General features: G+C 62.9%; 1 protein-coding gene across 2 annotated transcripts; it reads left to right on the forward strand.

Annotated features, from left to right (window-relative positions):
- The first annotated feature begins 2,389 nt into the window (after window positions 1-2,389).
- GRK2 (G protein-coupled receptor kinase 2) lies at window positions 2,390-21,493 on the forward strand. 2 transcript variants are annotated; one of them, XM_027580425.2, is made up of 22 exons: window positions 4,989-5,078; window positions 5,577-5,839; window positions 12,609-12,685; window positions 14,450-14,523; window positions 14,636-14,737; window positions 14,860-14,934; window positions 15,061-15,122; window positions 15,891-15,942; window positions 16,272-16,363; window positions 16,738-16,837; window positions 16,930-17,008; window positions 17,098-17,228; window positions 17,498-17,592; window positions 17,667-17,774; window positions 17,974-18,040; window positions 18,317-18,417; window positions 18,966-19,032; window positions 19,112-19,207; window positions 19,410-19,572; window positions 19,728-19,864; window positions 19,946-20,059; window positions 20,170-21,493. In XM_027580425.2, exons 3-22 carry the CDS (start codon window positions 12,622-12,624, stop codon window positions 20,332-20,334), a joined length of 1,944 nt encoding a protein of 647 aa, XP_027436226.1. In that variant the 5' UTR covers window positions 4,989-5,078; window positions 5,577-5,839; window positions 12,609-12,621; the 3' UTR covers window positions 20,335-21,493. The 2 variants fall into 2 exon arrangements, with proteins under 2 accessions (XP_027436224.1, XP_027436226.1); XM_027580423.2 differs by lacking the exons at window positions 4,989-5,078; window positions 5,577-5,839 and adding an exon at window positions 2,390-2,726.
- Window positions 21,494-22,446: the final 953 nt, after the last annotated feature.

Raw genomic sequence — 22,446 nt, forward strand, 5'->3', positions numbered from 1 at the left:
AGAGTGCTTGTTGGCACAGGAAAGAACAAAGGGACAGAGGTGAGGAGGATGGATGGTCTGGTGGGGGATCCGGGTGCAGAGAATGGTGGCAGCCCAAGCAAGAGAGGGGAGCAGGGCCCCGTCATTCAAGTCCCTTTGACTTAAGGAACTTGTTCACCTGACCTGCTTTGAGCAGAGTGGGTGGGGACCCAGAGCCCCCTGCGCACTCCCCATTCTCAGCAGCTCCCAAAGTCCTTAGTAACTCCATCAGGTCTGGATTGGGGAGCGGTGTCTCTGGTCAGGGCCTGCACCAGCGCAGCAACTATGGGGATCCTGAGAAGTGGGCAGGTTTAAGAAGATTCTCAGGCCAGACGAGAGGCTGTGGTGAGAGATTAGGCCAGGGGGCAAAGGAATTGTCAATTGTCAAGGATGATGCCTGGAGGGGGCACCTGGGTGGCTCAGTTGGTTAAGCGACTGCCTTGGGCTCAGGTCATGATCCTGGGGTCCCGGGATCGAGTCCCCCATCGGGCTCCCTGCTCAGCGGGGAGTCTGCTTCTCCCTCTGACCCTCCCCCCTCTCATGTGCTGTCTCTCTCTCATTCTCTCTCTCTCAAATAAATAAAATCTTTAAAAAAAAAAAAAAAAGGATGATGCCTGGAGTTCTGACCTGGGTATCTGGGGGGGGTGGTAGTGCTGCCTACTGAGAGGGGACCTGATTATTTCTTTCTTTCTTTTTTTTTTAAAGATTTTATTTATTTATTTGAACAAGAGAGAATGAGAGATAGAGAGCACGAGAGGGAGGAGGGTCAGAGGGAGAAGCAGACTCCCCGCCGAGCAGGGAGCCCGATGCAGGACTCGATCCCGGAACTCCGGGATCATGACCTGAGCTGAAGGCAGTCGCTTAACCAACTGAGCCACCCAGGCGCCCAAGGGACCTAATTATTTCTGATGTGCTCTGGTGCCGATCTCAGAAGGTAGCCTGAGAAACGCAGAGAAAAGGGCGCTCTGCTTTGCAAAAAGTGGTTACTGGCCCACAAACTGGCATGAAGCTTGAGCCCCATGTGCCCAGGACTGGGAAGGGATCTTGTCATCTTGGAAAGCAGAGAAAGACTCCAGAGAGGAGCATGTTGAGATGAGATAGGGGGTGCTGCTTTGAGACACATGGATTCCCCCCCACCCCGAGTCCTCTCAGGGGAGTGAATTTCCCTTACCAGGCAGCACTGACCCTCCTTTGTCCTCCCAGGCTGAGAGAGGTTCGATTCCGTGTTGTGGAATCATGATGATTCCGTCAAGATTTCATGGATGGGTGGGGGTGCAGGCCAGGGACCTGGGTCTACAAGGGCGGGGGTGGGGTGGGGGGGGCGCTGGCGCAGGGTCCTTCGTCCTCCGTGGGAATCCTGGGGCAAGAGCTGGGTCTAAAGCAGGAGGGGTGAGGGTTGGGGCTGAGGTAGGCCTGGAGCCTGACTGCAGTTGTCAAGTCCCAAATTCATGGGGACTTGTCAAGGGTTCTGGGTCCGGACTGGGTCCCTGGTTGGATATCCTGGTCCTGGGTCTGTGTTCGGAGTTCTTGTTATTGGTCTGGAACTCTGGTCTGGGGTTGATGGTCCAAGTTCAGGTCTGGTCCTTGTCTCCAAGTCCGGAGTTTAGGGCAATGACCATGGTCTGGGTCTGGGGTTGGCATCAAAGTTGGGGTTAGTAACCAGGATGGGATGAGTGTTTGAGGTCCTGGTCCAAAAAACTAGATCTGGGGTCCTGTTGAGGGTCTGAGGTCAGTATCAAGGTCTGGGTGTGGAGCCAGGGCAGGACAAAGTGTTGTGATCTCAGGTCACAGAGTCTTAGACTGTGGTCCAAGGTCTGGGTTTGGGGTCCTGTTTGGAGGTTGGGGTCAGGAATGTTAGCCAGGTCTAACGTCAGGTCGTAGACTTCGACCAAGGTCCAGAAGTCAGGGGTTATGTCCAGGGTCTGAGGTCCAAGTCCTGGAGATCATGTTCTGAAGTGTCAAGTCTGGGGTGAGAGCCCGGGTCTACTGTGGAGTCTCGGATCCGATATGGGATCCGAGTTGTGGTCAAGGTCTGGGTCCAGGGTCTTCTTCGGTCCCGGGTTCCCGGGGAGTTCCAGATCTGGAGTCAGGGTCATGGCCCAGGTCGGGGTCGGGGTCGGGGTCGGGGTCGGGTCCCAGTCAGGTCTGAGAAAGGGTCTGCGCCGGGCCGCCGGGGGTCAGGCTCGGGCCAGCCTGCCGCGGCCTCCAGGGGGCGCCGCCGCCCGCCCGGCCTCCCGCCCGCCCGGCCCCTCGCGGGCTCGCTGGCGCTGTGCGCGGCAGGCGGGGCCGGAGGCGGCGGCGGCTCCGGGGCGCGGGCGGCGGTGGCGGCGGCGGCGGCGGCGGCGGCGGCGGCGGCGGCGGCGGCGGCGGCGGCCCGACTGCAGTCCCGGCGGGAGCGGAGCGAGCCGGGGCCGGGCCCGAGCCGGCGCCATGGGGCGGCGCCGCCTGTGAGCCGCGGCGAGGGAAGCCGCGGGCGCCGAGCGGGGCCAGGCGGGCGGCGGCGCCCGAGGCCGACGGAGCGGCCGGGCCGGGCCGAGCGCGCCGAGCGGAGCGGAGCGGAGCCGAGCGGCGGGAGAGGCCGCCGCCGCCGCCAAGATGGCGGACCTGGAGGCGGTGCTGGCCGACGTGAGCTACCTGATGGCCATGGAGAAGAGCAAGGCCACGCCGGCCGCGCGCGCCAGCAAGAAGATACTGCTGCCCGAGCCCAGGTGAGGCGGCCGCCGGCCGGGCCCGCTCCCCGAAGCCCGAGCCCGCGGCCCCTGACCCCCCCCCACCCCGTGCCCCAGCCTCCGCTCGGGGCCCGGCCAACCCCGACCGGACCTCTCGGCCCCAGGCCCAGGGCACCTAAACCCGGAGCGCCGGGCCCCTGGCTCCCCGAGCCGCGCAATGCCCCCTGCCCCGCTTCCTCCCTTCCCTTCGTACACGCTGCCTGCCCTCGCCTCCGTCAGCCCCGCGCCCCTGCTCTCTCCCACGGGGGCCCCATGCTGCCCTCCGTGCCCCTCCCGGTAGCCCGTCGTCCCCGTGCGGCCCCCTCCTCTGCCTGCCACCGTCCCCCTGGCCTGACTCCCATCACCCATCCCTTTGCTTTCCCGACTCCCTGCACCCCGCCTTGGGTTCCACTACCCCCACTCCTGCCGCCTCTGGTCGACCCTTGTGTGAGGTTTGGGGGAGACAGCAAGTCTTCCCGGTCTTCCGCACACTTCTGGTGGGTCACCGGCTTGGGGTAGGGTTGAGAGTGCTTTGAGGGTCAGGGTGGTGGTGGGGAGCAGGGTGCGGTGTGTGCCCCCGGCCCGGTGGTGGGGGTCCGGGGAGACACCCACTGCCCCTCACTCCTCCAGTCCCTCCTCTGGCGGGCCCTGCATGTGGTGCCCTGTGGGTGCCGTTGGCCAGAGGACATCGCTGCACCTCTGCAGCAGCTGGACCGCGGCGGCCACCTCTCCGGGAGACAACTGATGTCACCGCCCCTGGTATCGAAGTTTAAACTGTTCAGGATGTAGGCACATTCTGTTCAGTATGTGGACCATGGCTGAGGCTTGTCCAGCATTTTATGGCTTCCCGAGTGTTTTCCTATTGTTTGAGCCTCAAGGCAGCCCATGAGCAGGTAGGACAGGTGTGGTTTTGTCTCCGTGGAACAGGTGGGGAAGCTGAAGCCCCAGACGTGAGTGGCTTGCCCGGTGTCGCAGGTAATCCACGGTGGTGCCTGGTCACCAGATCAGGGCTTCTGGCTTCTACTTCCACGCAGGCCTGCGCCGGGGCCCGGCCGTTCAGCCTCTGTGGGAGCTGTGTGCCCCCCGTGATTGCTCATGCCTGGGAGTTGGCACGCTGGAAGGCTGGCTGGCCTGGGAGCCTGGGCGCCTGGGCCTGTCCTGGCTGTCGTGGTCTCATGTGACTTTGGGCAAGTCCCTTCCTGTTTCTCGGCCTCGGTTTTCTCATCTGTGAAATGTGGATAGCGTGAGATGGGGGTTGGGACCCTATGGCGGCCTGAGTGTTTGAAGCCAAGCCCAAAGCTGCCAGGAGTGCCGTGCCTACCTCTCCGGCGCCCTTCTCTGTGCCCTGTTCACTGGGTTTCGGATTGACTGAGCACCAGCCCTGGGAGAGGAAAATTGGTCTGCACTTTGAAAAGGCCGTTAGGGCCCTTTTTTTCTAAGACATTTGCAATCAGATTTCTCAAAACAGGAACCAGGCTGACTGTCAGAACAAAAATGAGTTCAGAAATGACAAAGCCACGAGGGAGGAAGCGGGGGGAGTCAACCTCTGGGGCTCACAACGGCTCTCCTTGATGGCTGGGGCCTTGAGACCCTCCTGCAGGTTGGAGTTCTGCGAGGTGTCGGGCAGAGCCTTTTCTGGAACTCTCTGTGTTTGGGTAATCTCTCCCCAGAATGCATTGCTCCTGATGGGGCCCCGCCTCGGGTTGGCTCTGCAGGTGTTAGAACCCTGAGAAACGAGCTGTTCCTCTTTTCCTGTCCCCTTTACCATCTGTGGTAGTGATGGTGCTGATAGGAAGGACAGTGGAAATTATAATAATTTATTATTTATTATGACATCTGTCATCTCAGTTGATCCAAAAACCAACTTGTGAAGTTGGCAGGGTCATGCCTTGCATGTAGTAGTTGCTCAAGAAACATCAGGAGTAGGTGATGCCTGGAACCAGGCTGGGGGTCTTAGGGCAGCAGCAGGAGAACCGAGAGCCAGGTGCCATGGGTTCCCATATGAGGTCACCATCCAGCAGCACAGCGTTGGACAGATTGCTCACGTCTGTGAGATGGGAAGAGGCTCTGGCAGTCCCTGTCACTGAGCTAAGGCCAGGCCTCTCCTACATCAGAGGACGCACCACCTTTTACTTTGTGCTTCGCCCACCCAGTGGGTCAAATGCCTCCTGCCCTGGAAGCTCATGATGACTGTGTCTCACGTTTGCCTAGCACTTTCCAGTTGGCAAAGCGGTTTTTACTCCCATTTTATTCTTCTCACAGCTGTGGGAAGCGGACACGGCAGGTGACGTTCTCCCATTTAATATTTGAAGCAACCGAGGCTCAGGGAAGGGAGGAGGCTTAGTCCTGGAGGTGAGCTGGAATTTGAACCCGGGTCTCTGGACCCCCTGCGATGCTTCATTTCCTCCACACACCCCTGTACACGTCTGCCCTCCCCTCCGGCACCCCTTGCCCAGGGAGCCGTGATCTCAGCCCCCTGGGCTGTCAGCGGCCCTGGTTCACAAGGCTCGGCCCCGACCCTGTCGTCTGGGACAGAGCGGAGCTGCTCTGGCAAAGCTAGAGCCTAGACGAGGCAGCTCGTGCCTGGGCTCACGGCTTCCCCTCACCCACAAGGGCAGGGTCCGGGACAAAGGCTGTGGTTTGTCCCTGACAAGGTGCCATTTGGAGCTGTTCCCACCTTGGGGTGGTCCATCTTGGCAGCCTCCCTGCAGCTGGTGCCCAGGTTGTGGCTTGGCCTGGAGCTGGGGCCGGCATCAGCTCTGACTTCTCAGGGCTAGGAGCTGGAGCTGCTGGGCAGGCACCGTGCCACTGGGAGTTGGCACAGGGTCCTCCCCTTCTGTCACCCTGTAGGATCGGAGGAAACAGACCCATTGCTCGGCCTTCTCATGGAAGGAGGCAGTGTTGTGTAGCTGGAAGATGGGAGACCCGGCTTCTGATCCCGCTGCAGTACCAGCCTGTCCCTTTTCCTGCCTGCGCCTGCCTCCGTTCCCAGCTCGGGGAAGCCAGGGCCCGGCCCTGCCCTGATGCCCTCGCCGTGCTCCCTCCGCTCTCCGGCCTGTGGTCTGTGCTTCTCCCCGAAGGAGCTGCTGTCTCCCTCCACCAGCAGCGGCCCTGTAATTACTGTCATTTGCTTAATATGACCACGGAGGCCATGTGTAATTACTCTCTGGGCTCCTGGCTGAGGAGCCTCGCTTGGGCGGTCCCAGGAGATGCCCCTGCTCTCCCTGGTGACAGTGGCAGCCCCAGCAGCAGATTGTCGGAGCCGCGTGCCTCTTGCAGCCTCCCATTTTCTTGGCTCTTTCCTGGTCCCTCCCCCACCATGGATTTCCTCCTTCCTGCCCCTTTCTGGCTTCCCTGTCTCCCAGACCGGGCCACTCACTCTTCCTCTGCTTCTTCATTCCTGTTAACTCTTTGCCTCCAGGACTTCCTGCTCTTGATTTGGGGGGGAGGGGGCGGGGAAGGGGTGCAGGGGAAGGTTTCCTCCCTTCCCCTTCCACTTCTCCATCACCAGCAAAACCCTGGTGTTTCCAGCCTTATCCCTCACCCAGAACTTTTCACCCCAGTAGTAGCTCAACTCCCCACTCCCCGAACAAGGTGATCTTGTCGGCTTGGCTCTCGGTCCCTTTGGGCCTTTGAGGCCCCTGCTTTCCTCAGGAATGGGTCTCTGGGATGTCTGTGCCCATCTGTTCTCCTTTCCAGAGCGTGGGGCTTCACATTTTTGCCATTACATTACTCACCCGCCCGCCCGCCATTCCCTCAGTAAGTGGATTTGAAGGGAGCGTGAGCATCACAGGTTGGAATCTGCAGGGGAATCTGGGCTCTGTCAAACCAGGAATAATGTGTCCTATTAATGCACGATCAATTCCTAGTAGTAAATTCCCGGTGACGTCAGGTGTAGGCACTCTGCAGCCGCGTTTCCTCCCCGCCCCGGGCACCCAGGGGCTGCGTGCACGCGCCTGGTGCTTCCAGGATATTATGCTTCTGCCTCAGAACAAACCGCAGAAGCCAGGAGCACGTGAGAGCCTTTCAGGAACGCACAGCCTCCTTTCACACCTGCCCCCTTCTTACTGTGGCCCCCAGGGGCCACTGTCCTCCCTGCTGGTCGCATAAGACAGACTTGGGTTCGAGTTACCGCTATTCTGTCTCAAGCAAGAGACCCTAAAAATGACCTGTTGGGCTGCAGCTTTTTTCCAAAACAATAACCTTCCTTCTTGGCATCGCTGCTCCCTCCAAGGGTAGCCTCTGTGTGGGCAGAGGAGCAGGGTTTCAGCTGCGAGTTTTCTGGTGTTGAAGTGTCGGCAGTGCTGTGTCTGAGTGGGGTGTTCTTGGACCCTGGAGGCCGTCGGGGTCGGGGTCGGGGACAGCCCCTTCCTGGAAACCCCGGGCCAAGGAGGCCTGGAACTTTGCTCTTGGTGCATTTTTCACGTAATAGCAAATTGCAGGGTGTGGTGCTCATGCCACGTTCGTACAGAAGCCGTGACGTGAGGCCAGACTGCCCCCTTGCCCCCTTCCGCACACCCTGCAGGGTGCCACTCTGCGGCCCCTGCACCGGTGGGAGCCGGACACGGTCCTTCGGACGTCTGCGGGGGAGGGGGGGGGCTTGTGTGTGTGCTGCCTGGCGGCTATTGTCGTCTCTTCCCGGGCCTGGCCCGGGGCTCGGGCTTCGGGCTTTCCCATCGGGTGTGTGGCCCTGTTCTCGAGCTCCGAGGACACTGGGAGCCCCAGGGAGAGTCACTGAGAAGTATTAATAAGAAGCCCCAGGGGACTTCCTCCTACTGCTGCCACCTCGGTGCCAGGTTTCCTGGAAATGCCACAGAGGAGCTGCAGCTGTGGCCACGGCCTCTGCTCCGTGGCTTGTGCTCCAGCCTTTCCCAGAGTGTGGCCGCACCAGACCCGCCAGGCCTCTAGCCCCTGTGCCAGCTTGCAGCGTCCTGGGGTTTCGCGACCCCGGCGTCCCTGTCACACAGGAGCTCGGGCACCATGGCCCCGGCCCGCCAGGTGCCGGACTCCTGGGAGCAGTGCTGCCCGCCGCCCACAGCACTGGCAGGGGATGGAGGGAAAGGCAGCCCGGGCACAAGTCTGGGGTCCTCGGGGACCCTGCCCCCAGCTCTCCTGCAGAGGTTGAGGGGAGGCCCCTGCCCGGCTGGACACCCTTTCTCAGGGAGACTTGGACGTTGTCTCGTTTTCTGGCCGCCAGCTCAGTGTGGGATGCGCGGCAAGCCACTCGGCTTCTAGCCTAGATTTCTTCACCAGCAAAACAAGTGTGTTTGCTTCTGACCCCTGCTGTCCCTCCCAGCCCGCGCACAAGCTACTGTCTGTGACCCCGTGTGGGAGTCACCTGTGAGAGCCCAGATCAGCTCACCAGGCTTCTGTGCCACAGAGCAAGGGACCTTGCTTTTTTTCTGAACCACGTGGTTCCAGAAGCTACCGGAAGTTCTCCGCCACAGCCCTTACCGCCTTCCTGCCTGCCGTCCTGTCACCCCTGCCCGCACTCCGGGCTGGGAGGGAGGACATGCTCTCTCCCTCAGCGTCAGGCTTGGCCTGCTCCTCAGAGCAGCTGTGGCCCAAGCCAACGGCCCTGGCCATAGGCGGCCCCCTGTCATGGCAGGGCCGGCCCTCCCGCCAAGGGGCCCTTGCTACTTTGTTGGGGCACGTATCAGGCTCTGCCCACCCCCCACCCGCCCCCCCACCCCCAGTCCCCGAGGCAGATCAGCATGAGTGTGTGAGGCTGGTCTGTGAGCAGAGGGGCCTTGCAGCCCCTCACCTGACCCGGGGAGTGCTCCTGGCCAGAGCGCGCCAGTGCGGTCGGGAGGTCCCCTGGCCATAGGACGTGGGAGGTGTGGAACAGAGACCCAAACAAGACTGAGTAGCTCGGGATCATGTTCTAGAAGAGGCACGGGCCGTGGGATCCCGGGAGGAGGGGACATGAGCTGACAGCTCTCACAGCAAGGCTGGCGTCTTGGGACAGTTCTTCTGCTGTGTCCTCTCAGGCTTTTTAAATGGACAGCACGGTGGGGGCGACTTCAGCAATTTGTTGACATCCTCATTTCACAGATGGGGAAACTGGGCGTTTAAAGTCTGTGACTAGGGCTGGCCTCCGGGGAAGGGGGCTGGGGCGAGCCATTTGGAGCTCTCTCTTCCCCAGAGAGACTGGGAGCCTCCGGGTCCTTCTGGCGGGGAAGAGGCAGGCATTTGGCTCTCCCGACAACGCAGAGTTGATCTGGCAGCCACGTGCTCCTGGATATCAGAGTTGTTGGCCTGGGCGGGGGCGGGAATGCTGCCCCGGGCTCGTCGCCACTCTAGACTCCACCAGTATCAGGGAGCGGGTGTTGGAGACGGAGGTGACCCAGCCCAGGAGGCCACCACCGCCTCCCGTGCCAACCTGTACTTGCCTCCCTGGTGGGAGTGTGTCCCGTAACACGTTTATCTAACCTGCCAGCCCCATAAGAACCGACAGGAAGCCCTAACGTTGTCGCTTTGGGGGCCTTCCATTCAAGGGCTCTGCTCAGTCTGATCTCATGTTTGGGTGGGGGGGGGGTTGTTTATTTTATTTAGAAAACATTTTTTTCTTTTTAAGGAAGAAAGTGAAGTGCTGTGGGCTGGGAAGAGAGTTGTGGCCGTCCCATGCAGCTTCGGAGGGGAGGCGGGATCTGGTCACCCGGGCCCCACTTTCTGCTCTTTCCTGGGCTGAGCCCACAGCAGGGCTCCTGGGAAGGGAGAAGCCTGTGCTGGAGGCCAGCGCCCTGAGAAGCGACCATCCTGGCTCCCTCATCTGCAGGTCCTTGTCAAGAGTGCATTTCCCTGGCGAGTCCAGTTCACGGTTGTTCTGGGGGCCACCGAGTCCCGTGGTGGGAAGTGATGGGCATTCCCATTGTAGTGTCTTCGCTAAGCTGGTGCCAGTCTCGCTGACTTCCTCGAAACCAGTCTGGGGCTTAGGCAGGCTTCCCAGTGCCTATCACAGGGGCCGTGCCCAGCGGGCTGGTGGGGTCACCCTTCGCGGGCTGGAGTCACTTTGCCTGTCATCTGCATCCACCTGGCTGGGCCTCCCGCCTGACTGCATCTGACCGCCATCTGACCATTCACCTCCATGGAGGATTGACGTTTTGTGATATTTTTTTCCCACTTTATTACTTCGTCCATCCCCTCCCATAGACCAAAATGTCCCCAAACAGAGAATTGGGTGCAGACGTGGCGTGCCAAGAGCTGAGCCAAGGGGTGGTGAGGATCCAGCCTTCCTGGTCCACTTCACAGGTAGAATTCAGGCACTTGGCCCTTGTGGGGTTCCCAGGGCTCCGGGCTCGGACCCTCCCTCCTGGCCGCCTGGTCTCAAGACCCTGCCAGGCCTTCTCTGCCTTGCCCTGGGCCCTCGCCGCTGTGCCGCACCCCACACACCCCTGATCCGCCCCACCGTCCTCCCAAGAAGGAGGTCCTGCGCTCTCCCTCACAGGGAGAGGAGCCGTAGGGCTCCAGTCTCTCATCTGCAGGCCCCAGGGAAGGTTTTTCAAGCTCCTGCCGTGTGTGAAACAGAGTGGGCCTCCTGAGTGCCCTGCGTCCCTGTGAGTCCCGTGGAGCTGAGGAGATGTGTTCTTGTCAGTGGCTGGTGGATGTGAGCTGGTGTGGGGCACTCAGGAGGGGAGGGCATGCCGGCATGGGTGAGGGCCGCACCCTGGCCTCGGAGCCCCTGCGCAGGGCAGAGGGCATCCTTGCTTTCCCCAGGGGAACCAGCTCGGAGGTAGCGTGGGGCCACCGAGCCGCTGGCCCGTGGCTGGGAGCTCTCCCCTTGTTGGTTGGAGTCAGAGGCTGGGGACACAGGACGGCTGTCCTGGTCATCAGCACCCTTCTTCCTGTTGGAGACCGCTTTTGGAGGATGTCACAGCATCTTTCAGCCTCCGAGGGCCGGGAAGCAGGGGGAGGGAGTCATTGCTTAAGTATTGTGCTTCTGACGGCTCCGAAGAACGCTGCCCTGTTACCTCGGGCGGCCTTTCCTTGCATGGCTCAAACTTGAGCAGAGGCCTCGGGGGCTGGGGGCTGGGTAGGAGGAGAAGGAGAGTGCTGAGGGGAAAGGGGCAGGGGTCCCCCTGCCTTCTTGCCCAGGCCCAGGGGCTGGGCAGCGCCGGCCCTGCCTGGAGCGCTTTCACCTCAGGCACCTCTTCGTGGCCGGAAGCCTGGCAGGCCCGGCCTGCTGTCGCCGCGGGCCCGGTCGGTTCCCCTGCCCGCCCGGTGGCCCGAGCCTGCTCCCAGCCGTTTCTTCCCTTCCTTACTGGTCGTGCCTCTTGCGTCGTCCCCAGCTGGGCTTCCTCCCGTCTGCTCTGGACCGAGCCCCCTCCTGCCTGCTGGCCTCTTGCGCACCCTTGGCTGGGTCTTCCCCTGCTTGTCCGTACACCCCCCACCTGCCCTGGGCTGTGCCACCTGTTCGCTTCCTGTTTGCCCGGAGGACCCAGCGGAGCTCCTCGCCCACACAGCCTCTCCTGACGGCCCAGAGTACGCTCCCTTTCCCACATGGCTCCCATCAGGCTTTGTCGCACACCGTCTAGTGTCTTAGAGCCACAGATGCAGAACCTGCGCCCTGGGAGGGCCTGCCTAGAGGGCAGGGGTGCATGGAGCCTTCCAGTAGAGGATGTGCAGCAGGCCCCGGTGACCTGCGCTGGGCTCCAGGAGGGATGCAGTGAGGCGGGGGCACAGAGCCCGGACTCTCTCATCCCTGGTCCTCACCAGCCGCAGTGTCTTTCGTCAGCGGCCTGCCAGTGGTCTCTCATATCCTTAGGGCTGTGCGCATTGCGTGGGCTCAGGTGTGCCTGCCCAGCTTGGTCCTCAGTACAGGGTTGGAGTGTTTCTCGGGAGCTCGGGCTCCGGAAGGCCAGGCTGATTACAGCTGGCCAGCATGACAGGCAGACTGGCCGGGCTGGACTGCTCGTGGCCCAGGAGAGTGGAGGAGGGGACGGCAGGGTACCACTGGGGCGTGAAGGGTCGCCCCGCGTCGCCTGCTCAGACAGTCCTTGGTGTTAAGGGTGAGCTCTCTGATGGGGAGTGCTGGCTTGGGCTTCTGTGGCCACGACGGCCGGCCTCTCCCCTGCCGCCCTCCCACGCGGCCTCTCCCCTGCCCCTGCAGCCCTCCCGGGTGTGGCCTCTCCCCTGCCGCCCTCCCAGGCAGCCCAGGGGGAGGGGGCGCATGCTTAATTCAGAAGTTCGGGACAAGGAACTGAGGCTTGGCTTTTGTTTTGTTTTTACTATGTAAAAACTTTGAGATAACGATTCACGTAACATAAAATTCATCATTTTAAAGTGTACAATCCAGGACATTCTCTGCATTGTGCAGCCCTTCCCCTACCTCATTCCGGAACATTTCTATCACCCCCAAAAGAATTCCCATACCTGGTGCAGTCACTCTTCTGTCCCCCAGCCCCTGGCACCCACTAATCTGCTTCCCGTCTCTGTAGATTTGCCTGTTCTGGACACGCGAGATAAGTGGAATCATAGAACTTATGGCCTTTTGTGACTCTCTCTTTTCACTCAGCGTGCTGAGGGTCATCTGTGCGGTAGCATTTCTGTACATCAGCGCTTCGGCCCACTTTATGGCCAAGCGGGATCGTACTGGTAAGGTCAGGCCCCATCTAAGTTACCCATCATCTGCTGATGGTGAGGCCTGGCTTCTGAGGCTTGGCCGTGTTCCCGAAGCTGGCATGAGGCCGTACTGGGACCCGACTTCTGAGCAGCCACCTGCTGGCCACCCTAGCTTTGAGGGACAGAGCACGGGTGGGCAGGCCCAGGCTGGTGGCTGCCTTCCTGGAGGGAGCGGTGGTACTCTGCATTCCGGGAGAGGAAGCGGCGGGGCCTGGCGGGAGCCCCGGGGGCTCCCGCTCACCGAGGCCCTCTGTCTCTCAGCATCCGCAGTGTCATGCAGAAGTACCTGGAGGACCGAGGCGAGGTGACCTTTGAGAAGATCTTCTCTCAGAAGCTGGGTGAGTCCATGCGGAGCTCCGCCAGCCCTGAGGACTTCCCACCACTGTCCAGCTGCCCAGGCCCTGGGGTGTGGGGGCAGGAGGACCCTCAGGCCGCTCTCCTGCCCGCCCCCCCAGCTGGCCAGCCTCTGTCCGTGTCCCCCTCCCCCCGCCCCTCCCTGGAGGTTTGGCAGGGCAGCAGCGAGCACCCCATCTCCCAGGGTGGCCTCGAACTGGCGTGCCTCCCAGCCCCTGGCTGTCGGCCCCGGGAGCCCCGTGAAGGGGGTGGGGGCCCAGCAGTCTTCCAGGACTGCCGGGGAAGTTCCTCCTTGGGGTTTTTGTTTGTGAGAGTTGCAGCTTCCCCTTGGCGCAGGCACAGCTGCTCCGGGGCCGTTGGTAGAACTGACAGGAAGGGGCGGGGCCCTTCCTGTGGCGCCTGCGGAGCTGTGGTCGTCGCCCCCGCCCCCATGGGCCCTCTTTGTGAGCAACCTGCTCTGGCCGGGCCCCTAGGATCCTCCTCCTCCGGTGCCCTTGTTTTAGCAGCCGCTGCTGCAGACCTGGCCCGCGGGGCGGGGCGGGGCTCCCGGAAGTCGGGCCCCAGGCCCGGCCGGGCTCGGGTCTGGCCTTCCTGAGAGCAGGATTTCAGCTCTGGAATGGGAGTGGGCGTGGGCCTGGCCTGGCCTGGCAGATCAGACCCTGGAGGGCAGTCTTGGGGAGTCAGTATATCAGGAAGCACAGTTTGGGTCCATGGCCTGTGCTGTGTGACCTCGGGCACATCGCTTCACATCTCTGTGCTTGTTGGTGTCCTCACCCGGGAATTAGGACTGAGAAGCCCTGTTGCCCGGGACTGTTGGAGGGCTGGATGCGGCAGCCTCAGTGAAAGCCCCTAGCCCACAGGGAAACCCAGGTCACAAGTTACTCAAAGTCCAGGCCACCCTTACCAGAGGTGATGGCTGTGTGCTCTGGCCGAGGTGCTCAGGCAGTGCCCCCAAAGAGACATGGACGCCATCCAGCACAAGCCTGGTCCCCCCATGTCAGGCTGGAGGGAGTGGGCACTGCCTTACTTCTGCTTTGAACCCGCAGGGCTGCTCTGAGGCCAGGCCTCCAGCCCCCATTCCCTGGGAGGGGTGAGGCCTGGCCTGCCCAGGGAAGGGGGAGGCCTCCTGGGAGCCCTTCCCGTAGCTTGTCCCACCTCTTACCTTCCCCAGTCACCCCTGGCCTGTGTTTCCCAGGACCTCCCATCTGGCAGAAGAGCCCCAAGTTCTACTCATGCCCACCTGACAGGCCTCCCGGAAGTCTGTTTCTGTAACTGTTTCTCAGGGCTGCTGTGAAAATCAGCCAGATACGGAGGGGGCACGATATGGGGGGGGGGAGCGGTCCAGGGAGAAGGCCCCCTGGAAGGCCGCCCTCCCCCGGCTGTGCTCTGGCCTGACCCAGGGGATCAGCACCCATACAGCCTGCCCAGTGGGCGTGTTGCCCTTGAGCAGCAAGTGCAGGCCCTGGACTGCAGCCAGAGGGTGGGTGGGCAGCCAGAGCCAGCCCGGAGCCTCCGCCTCCCCAGAGAGCCCATCACATCCCAGCCACCCCCCGAGGAAGCAGATTCTGGGAGGGGTAGGACTGAGAATCTTCAGTTTGTGGCAGCTTTGGAGGCCACCTTGCCCAGTCCCTGCCTAGGGCAGAGACCACCTCCGCCTCCTCCTTGGCCAGTTCTGCCCACGCCACCCACCATGAAGGGAAGGCCTCCAAGGGGTGTGGCTCCATGTGACCCGACCCCCTTGCTTTCAGGGTACCTGCTCTTCCGAGACTTCTGCCTGAAACACCTAGAGGAGGCCAAGCCCTTGGTGGAGTTCTACGAGGAGGTGAGGCCCCTGCTGCCTGGAGAGAGGGGAGGGGGTTGGGCTGCGTTCATTGAATCTGCAAGATGCCTGGCATTGGCGCCTCCATGTCACCTGTGGGGATCTCGTCGTCTAGATCAAGAAATACGAGAAGCTAGAGACAGAGGAAGAGCGCTTGGCTCGCAGCCGGGAGGTCTTTGACACCTACATCATGAAGGAGCTGCTGGCCTGCTCGCATGTGAGTGCCCCGGCCAGCTTGTCCTCAGGCCTAGACCCAAGTGCCGGCCCACAGCGGCCTGGGTGCTGGGATGGAATGAAAGGACCCTGCGGAGAATTCACAGCCACCTCTGTCTTCCCCAGCCCTTCTCGAAAAGTGCCACTGAGCACGTCCAGGGCCACCTGGTGAAGAAACAGGTGCCTCCGGATCTCTTCCAGGTGTGTACGGGGCCTATTCCCTTCTGCCTCCCGGCCCAGCCAGGGTCACCCTTGGGCAGCTGAGGTCACCGGGCGTGGTCACCTCCTAGTCTGGCTCAGTCACCAACCTCCAGCTTCCTCCCTTAGCCATACATCGAAGAGATTTGTCAGAACCTCCGAGGGGATGTGTTCCAGAAGTTCATCGAGAGGTGAGAGCCGGGCACGTGCGGGAGGGGAAGGTGAGGAAGAGACTATTCTGAGAGGGTGTGCAGGAGAAAAGCCAGCCTGCTTCAGGCCCGGGGCGTGCGGGTGCCTGGGCCCTACTAGTGGCCCTGTACAGACGCTCCTCAGAGGTTGGACGGGCTCCCAGCCGACACTTCCTGCACACTCCCGCCCTGCCCTTCTTAGCCCCAGGCATCTCCGAGCCTGTCCCAGGGGATTCTCCAGGGAGCAAGAGACCACCTAAGTGTCTTTCCTTCCCATGGACTGTTTAGCACCTTGCTGGGCCCAGGAAGAATCGGGGCCATGGTAGGGGTGGTCACAAAAGGGACACACTGTCCTCCACTGTGGCCCTCATGGCCGGAGCTGGCCTGGTGGGTGGGAGCTGTAGGCTGACTTCAGCTTGATGTAAAGAACAGCTTTTGAGGGTCCCAGCTGCCCAGCCGTGGAGTGGGAGCCTCGGGGGGGGGGCGGTGAGTGCCGTGTCGCTGGAGGCGTGCAAGCAGGGCTGAGATGAGCATCGTCAGAGCTACGGTAGCAGGAGTTCTGGGTCAGACCAGAGGACCTCTTGTCCAAGCTTATCTGAAACCCGACAGCAGGTGGCCAGGCCCCACGTGGGCCGGCGCTCTGCCTAGGCAGTCCAGGAGGGGACACTGAGGCTCGGGACTGTAGGCGGTGGCCATGATATGGGGTAGGCTTTCTCCTGGCATCATTTTGCTTTCTGAAGCTCATCGGAGCCCCGGGTTCTTCTCTTACAGTGATAAATTCACACGGTTTTGCCAGTGGAAGAATGTGGAGCTCAACATCCATGTGAGTGGGCTGGAGGCCGTGGAGGACTGTGCTCCCTCCCCCCCCCGCTTGCCCTCCCCAGGCTTGATCAGGGCTCGGGGCGGGGGGAGGGGCGGGGGGGCCAGGGGAGTCTGCCCTTCAGCCCCCAGGGCGGTGGCCGGGGGGGGTCTGTGCCAGGATCCCAGTGGGGGTGGTTCAGGGCAGGTAAGTGTGTGGTGAGGGGGGCCCAGTGTATACCCCCACCCCCCGGCGTGGGACTGGCCCCCTGCTGCCTGGGTGTCTTTGCCCTGAGGCAGGGCCCGGGCAGCCCGCAGTGACCCCTGTTGTTTGCCCCCCCTCCCCCCCCACAGCTGACCATGAACGACTTTAGCGTGCACCGCATCATCGGGCGAGGGGGCTTCGGCGAGGTCTACGGGTGCCGGAAGGCTGACACGGGCAAGATGTGAGCACCAGCTCGGAGCCAGTGTCGAGCGGGGTGCCTGAGAGAAGGGAGGGCTCCCTGGGGAGGTCCGTGGGGATTGGGGCCCCCAGGTACCAAGTGAGCAGATCTCTGCAGAGGGCTCCTGTTTTCCTCCGTCCTCACCCCACAGACCCCCAGAGCCCCTGACTCACCAGCACTTTCTCCTGCCGTCTTTCTGTCTTGACTCAGATGTGTCTTATGCTTGTTGCAGTGTCTAGTCTTCACTGCAAGAGCCCTGAGGACTGCCCCTCGCCCCTGCTGACCCCCAGATGCAGCCCTGGGCTCTGCACTGAAGGTGCGGGTGGACTGACTGACCGACCGGCACCCGCCCCTTCCCCTCCCCTCTCCCCAACCAGGTACGCCATGAAGTGTCTGGATAAGAAGCGCATCAAGATGAAGCAGGGGGAGACCCTGGCCCTGAACGAGCGCATCATGCTGTCCCTCGTCAGCACTGGGGTGAGCCGGGAGGGCCCGGGCTGGTCCCCACGGCAGCCTTTGGTTCTGGAGCCGGTGCAGCCCCTGCTGACTCCCCTCCCATGCCCTCCTAGGACTGCCCGTTCATCGTCTGCATGTCATACGCGTTCCACACGCCGGACAAGCTCAGCTTCATCCTCGATCTCATGAACGGTGAGTGCGTGGCCTGGCCCCAGGTGGACCCCGGGCCCGGGGGCTGGCCAGCGAGCTGAGCGCCACCCCTGCGGGGCTGCCTCCCCCAGGCGGGGACCTGCACTACCACCTGTCCCAGCACGGGGTTTTCTCTGAGGCCGATATGCGCTTCTACGCCGCCGAGATCATCCTGGGCCTGGAGCACATGCACAGCCGCTTTGTCGTCTACCGGGACCTGAAGGTGAGGCTCCGTCCCCCGTCCCCCCCCCCCCCCCCGGTGTGACGGGCACAGGGCCTCCAGGGGCCAGCCGGCCTCCCTTCCTCACCCTGCCCGCCGCCGAGCCATTTTCCTGATTCCGGTTGTCATTCGGGGAGGGAGAAGACCCTGCCCGGGGCCTCGTCCCTGGACACCCGTGACCCCCTAGAGTGACCTGACCCTAGCTGGCACCTTGCCTGGCCAGACCATGTCCTGAGCTGCCCCGGAGGCAGCTCACTAGGCTTCCTCCACAGCCAGCCAACATCCTCCTGGACGAGCATGGCCACGTGCGCATCTCCGATCTGGGCCTGGCCTGCGACTTCTCCAAGAAGAAGCCCCACGCCAGCGTGTGAGTGCCCGGCCCCCCACTCTCCCTTCCTGCACCCTCCGCCCGACCCACTCACGGCCTCCTTGCTTCCACAGGGGCACCCACGGGTACATGGCCCCCGAGGTCCTGCAGAAGGGCGTGGCCTATGATAGCAGTGCTGACTGGTTCTCCCTGGGCTGCATGCTTTTCAAGTTGCTGCGGGGGTAAGTGTTCTGTCCCAGGCGGGCGGTGGGAGGGGACAGAGAGGACCTCTTCCCGAGTCCAGGTAGCGGCCTAGGGGAGGGGAGCCCACAGCTGCCTGGGTGTTAGGGTGGCACCGTCTCTGGCTTTAGATGAGTATCGTTGCTGCTGCCTGCCTCAGTTTCCCCATTCCTGCCCTCTGACCTTGTGTTTCCTGTCCAGGCACAGTCCCTTCCGGCAGCACAAGACCAAAGATAAGCATGAGATTGACCGCATGACATTGACAATGGTGAGTGTAGGGAGGCTGGGTGGAGTCCACGGGGGGCCAGGGTGGGGCTGGGGTCTCCTGTGCGTGTCTGGGTCGTGGACTCTTGGTTCTCACCAACGAACAACAAACTCGGCCACTCATCCTTACTCTGGCCTCCTGCCCCAGAGGCTCCCCGTCCCTGTGTTGTCAGAACAAACATGCCTGCTGGGGTGAGTGAGGAAGCTGGGCGCTGTCTCTCTCCCTGCCGGGGGCCAGGACTCTTCTTCGGCCCCTGCCAACGTCCGCTCCTCCCTGCAGGCTGTGGAGCTGCCCGACTCCTTCTCCCCTGAGCTCCGTTCCCTGTTGGAGGGGCTGCTGCAGAGGGATGTCAACCGGAGACTGGGCTGCCTGGGCCGAGGGTGAGTGCCTGAGGCCAGGGCCACTGTCCCAGGCCCTCCCTCCCTGCCAGGGCCGTGTGGACATGCCGCTAGGCCGGCCTGAGGGTGAGGCCTGTGTCCCGTCACCCGATCGCCCTCCTGGTGCTAGCCTCCTTTGAGGAGCTCACGGGCTGGGGCGTGACCAGCCCCGTCCGGTGTTCTCAGGGCAGGGCTGCCTGGGGTCGCAGCTGCCGGAGCTGGCGGGGGACCGGCTTCCAGAAGGGGCCCCTGTAACAAAGATGGTGATGATAACGATGATGACAAGAGCTTTTGGTGTTTATTAAACATTTACTGAGTGCTGGGCGTGATGTTGCAAGATTTACAAATGTGAAAACTCACAACAGCCCTAGGGTGTGGGAACTGTTGCTCTCCCCGTTTTAGAGATGAGGAAACAAGCTGAAGTTTAAGGAACTAGCCCAAGGTGACGGAGCCAAAGAATGGCTGGCCTCGGAGTTAGCCTGGGTCACCTGCTCCAGCGCCCAGATGTGCCCCCCCCCGCCCCCGGCCTGATGCCCCGCATCTCCCCACAGGGCCCAGGAGGTGAAGGAGAGCCCTTTCTTCCGCTCCCTGGACTGGCAGATGGTCTTCTTGCAGAAGGTACCAGCCAGGGCTGGGGCCAGGCGGGCGCGCCCGAGCCCCTGCCCGGTGCTGACGCCCAGCCTGTGTTCTGCCGCAGTACCCTCCCCCGCTGATCCCCCCTCGAGGGGAGGTGAACGCTGCGGACGCCTTTGACATTGGCTCCTTTGATGAGGAGGACACAAAAGGAATCAAGGTACTGGGCCTGCCCCGGCCTCTCCCACCTGAGCCCTGATCCTGGCCTGCCCGGCTCCATCAGTGGCTGGGCCTCGGGCTCCTCCTCCCCAGATATGCCTGGCGTGGGGGGGGTGGGGGGGCTGTTGGACCGGATCCCCCCACCCCCCCGCCTGGGAGCCCCCGTGGCTGACAGGTGTCTGTGCCCTGTCTCCTCATCGAAGTTGCTGGACAGTGACCAGGAGCTGTACCGCAACTTTCCCCTCACCATCTCCGAGCGGTGGCAGCAGGAGGTGGCTGAGACGGTCTTCGACACCATCAATGCCGAGACGGACCGGATGGAGGCCCGCAAGAAAACCAAAAACAAGCAGTTGGGCCACGAGGAAGGTGAGGGTTTGCGGCTGCCGGGGACACCCACTGCTTATTTAGAGACGAGAAATAGGCTCAGGGTTCGGGAAGCCACCCGAGGTGACAGCCGGTGCGGCCAAACAGGGATTCAGACCCCGCGCGGGCCTGGCTGAATTCTCAACTCTCCTCGGCAGACTACGCCCTGGGCAAGGACTGCATCATGCACGGCTACATGTCCAAGATGGGCAACCCCTTCCTGACCCAGTGGCAGCGGCGGTACTTCTACCTGTTCCCCAACCGGCTGGAGTGGCGGGGCGAGGGCGAGGCCCCGGTAAGAAGCGGGCTGGGGGCAGGGTGGGGGGGGGCGGTCCTGCGTTCTCACCGCCCCTCCCCGCCCCCTCCCCCCCTGCAGCAGAGCCTGCTGACCATGGAGGAGATCCAGTCCGTGGAGGAGACGCAGATCAAGGAGCGGAAGTGCCTCCTTCTCAAGATCCGTGGTGGCAAACAGTTTGTGCTGCAGTGTGACGTGAGTGGGGCCGGGGGCCAGGGGGCGGTGCAGGTTGGGGACCTAGCCGGGGGGGGGGGGGCGGGGGGGCGGCCCTCCACCTGACGCCCCCCCCTCCTCCGTGCCCTCAGAGCGACCCTGAGCTGGTGCAGTGGAAGAAGGAGCTGCGTGACGCCTACCGCGAGGCCCAGCAGCTGGTGCAGCGCGTGCCCAAGATGAAGAACAAGCCGCGCTCGCCCGTCGTGGAGCTGAGCAAGGTGCCACTGGTCCAGCGCGGCAGCGCCAACGGCCTCTGACCCGCCCGCCTTTTATAAACCTCTAATTTATTTTGTCGAATTTTTATTATTTGTTTTCCCGCCAAGCGGAAAAGGTTTTATTTTGTAATTATTGTGATTTCCTGTGGCCCCAGCCTGGCCCAGCCCCCAGGGGGGGCCCCGCTTGCCTTGGCTCCTGCTGCCACCAACCCAGCCACTGTCCAGCTGCCCTCAGCCTTGACCCTCCAGGGCCCTCCCCTCCCAGTGTCTTCCCGCGGAGGGGCGGGGGCGGGGGTGGGGCAGCAGCCCCGGCAGCCCTCCTGGCCCTTCCCCGGGGATGATGTCACACCAGGTTGTGCCCCCTCAGGCTCTGGGCTGTGCTCTGAGGGTGGCCCAACGTCCCCTACCCTGGGGGAGGCCGCAGCACAGGGACACTACTTGAATTTTCCCACCGCAGCCCCTCCCGTGCCAGGGGCGCAGTCCTGCACTGTCCCGTCCTCTGGCCGGTTGGTGGAGGAGGGGCCCACGATCTCCCTGACCCCAGGGCCTCGCCGCAGCGACTTGAGCTCGTGTGCCCTTGCTCGGGAAGAACCCCGGTGTCACTGGCTGGCTGCCTCCATCCCCACTGTCTGCGGACCCCGAGGGGCTCGGCCAGGAGGGTGGCATTGGCAGCAGGTCCCGCTGCCCCCCCCTGCAGTGCCCCCTTTCTCCCACACCAAGCGCCCGGGCTCAGGGACCACAGAAAGGCAGCTGTGGGCTGTGTTACACTGGCCTCGCCTGGCCCCGAGGTCCCCTGCCACCCCCCACCCCCCTTCCCCGGGCTGGGCCAGGCCTCATCTGCCCAGGACCAGGGGGGGACCAGCCTGGACAGGCCGGGCAGCACAGCGAGAGGGGCCAGGTGGGGCCAGCCCTCGCCTCTCCCGGCCGGTCAGTGTGCCCCCCGGGCTGTCCAGCCCCACAGCCCCATGTCCCGTCAGTGCCACTGCCCCCCCCGCCCGCCGCATGTCCCCTTGTGCCAGTCGCGCTGCCCTGTGTGGTGTCGCGCCCTCTCCCCGACCCCCCCCCCCGACCCCTGGGGCTGGGTTGGCGCACCCTCCCGTGCCATCTACTCACTCCCCGGGGTGTTCCTTCGCCGATTTTTGAATGTGATTTTAAAGAGTGGAAAATGAGACTATGCGTTTTTATAAAAAATGGTGCCTGACTTGGCTGTGTCTGATTCTTTTGTGCCCAGTCACCGTTTTCAGCTAGCACTGGGCCGGGTCTCGGGGGCACCGGGTCCCCTGCACTGCCACGCCAGGCGTCCAGGGCCAGGCTGCCCTGGCCCCGCCCCTCTTTGGGGCGGGGGCAGGGGGTCCACTGCTCTCCCACCCCCCACCCCCCCCAGCTCGTCCTCCCACGCTAGGGGAGCAGAAGCCGTCTTCTGCCCGCTCTCCAGGGAAGCAGGAAGAGGTGCCTGCAGTTCGGTGCTTGGTGTCCCGTGTGGACTGGCTGACTGAGCACCCCGGCTCGCCAGGCACTGTGCTGAGGACACCCTCCGGGCAGTCCGACAAGCACCTCTGTCCTTGGGGGTCACACGGCAGCCTCTGGGCCCTTGGACCTGCCTGGCTTTAGCCTCCTCTCTTGGCTTGCTGCCCTGTAAGGGTCTCTGAGGCCCGAGGGATGCCTCAGCATTGGGCCCTTCCCCGGAGGCCCTGCTCCACTTGGTTTCCCCCATGTCCTTGCCCTTCAGGCCCCCCCAGGGGATGTCTGTTGCTGTCCGCTCCATGCGGGGCTCTGCTGGGCAGGGCTGAGGGGCCTACGTGCAGGAAGGCTGCTGGGGGTGGGGTGCTCTGGAAGTAGAGGCTGAGTCTTCGGAGGGAAAGGCCTTTGGGCTGGGCCCGCAGCGCGGGGGCGGGGAGCTGGGGAGGATGTTCCCGATGCAGGGAACGGCCAGGCAGTCAGGAGTGGCTTAGGTTAGGAACACTGTGGGAAGGAGCCAGCCTGGGAGGCCCTGAAAACCAGGCTAAACCTGGCCCAGAGCCCGGGGCACACTTAGTGATAACGATGTGAGCGGACGTGGGGTCTGAACTTGGAGAGGCTCTGGGAATCCCTGAAGGCTCTGGACAGGCTGGGTGATGAGGGCGGACTGATCGATGCCCATGAGGCAGGGACGGA

The sequence above is a fragment of the Zalophus californianus genome, chromosome 11, assembly GCF_009762305.2.
Source record: "Zalophus californianus isolate mZalCal1 chromosome 11, mZalCal1.pri.v2, whole genome shotgun sequence".
Taxonomy (NCBI): Eukaryota; Metazoa; Chordata; class Mammalia; order Carnivora; family Otariidae; genus Zalophus; species Zalophus californianus.

Excerpts from the sequence above, each read along its gene's own strand:
- GRK2 (XM_027580423.2), top strand. The coding sequence starts at position 2,614 with ATGGCGGACCTGGAGGCGGTGCTGGCCGACGTGAGCTACCTGATGGCC. Across the intron at positions 2,727-12,608 it reads ATACTGCTGCCCGAGCCCAG|CATCCGCAGTGTCATGCAGA; the intron begins GTGAGGCGGCCG and ends TCTGTCTCTCAG. Across the intron at positions 16,364-16,737 it reads AAGGCTGACACGGGCAAGAT|GTACGCCATGAAGTGTCTGG; the intron begins GTGAGCACCAGC and ends CTCCCCAACCAG.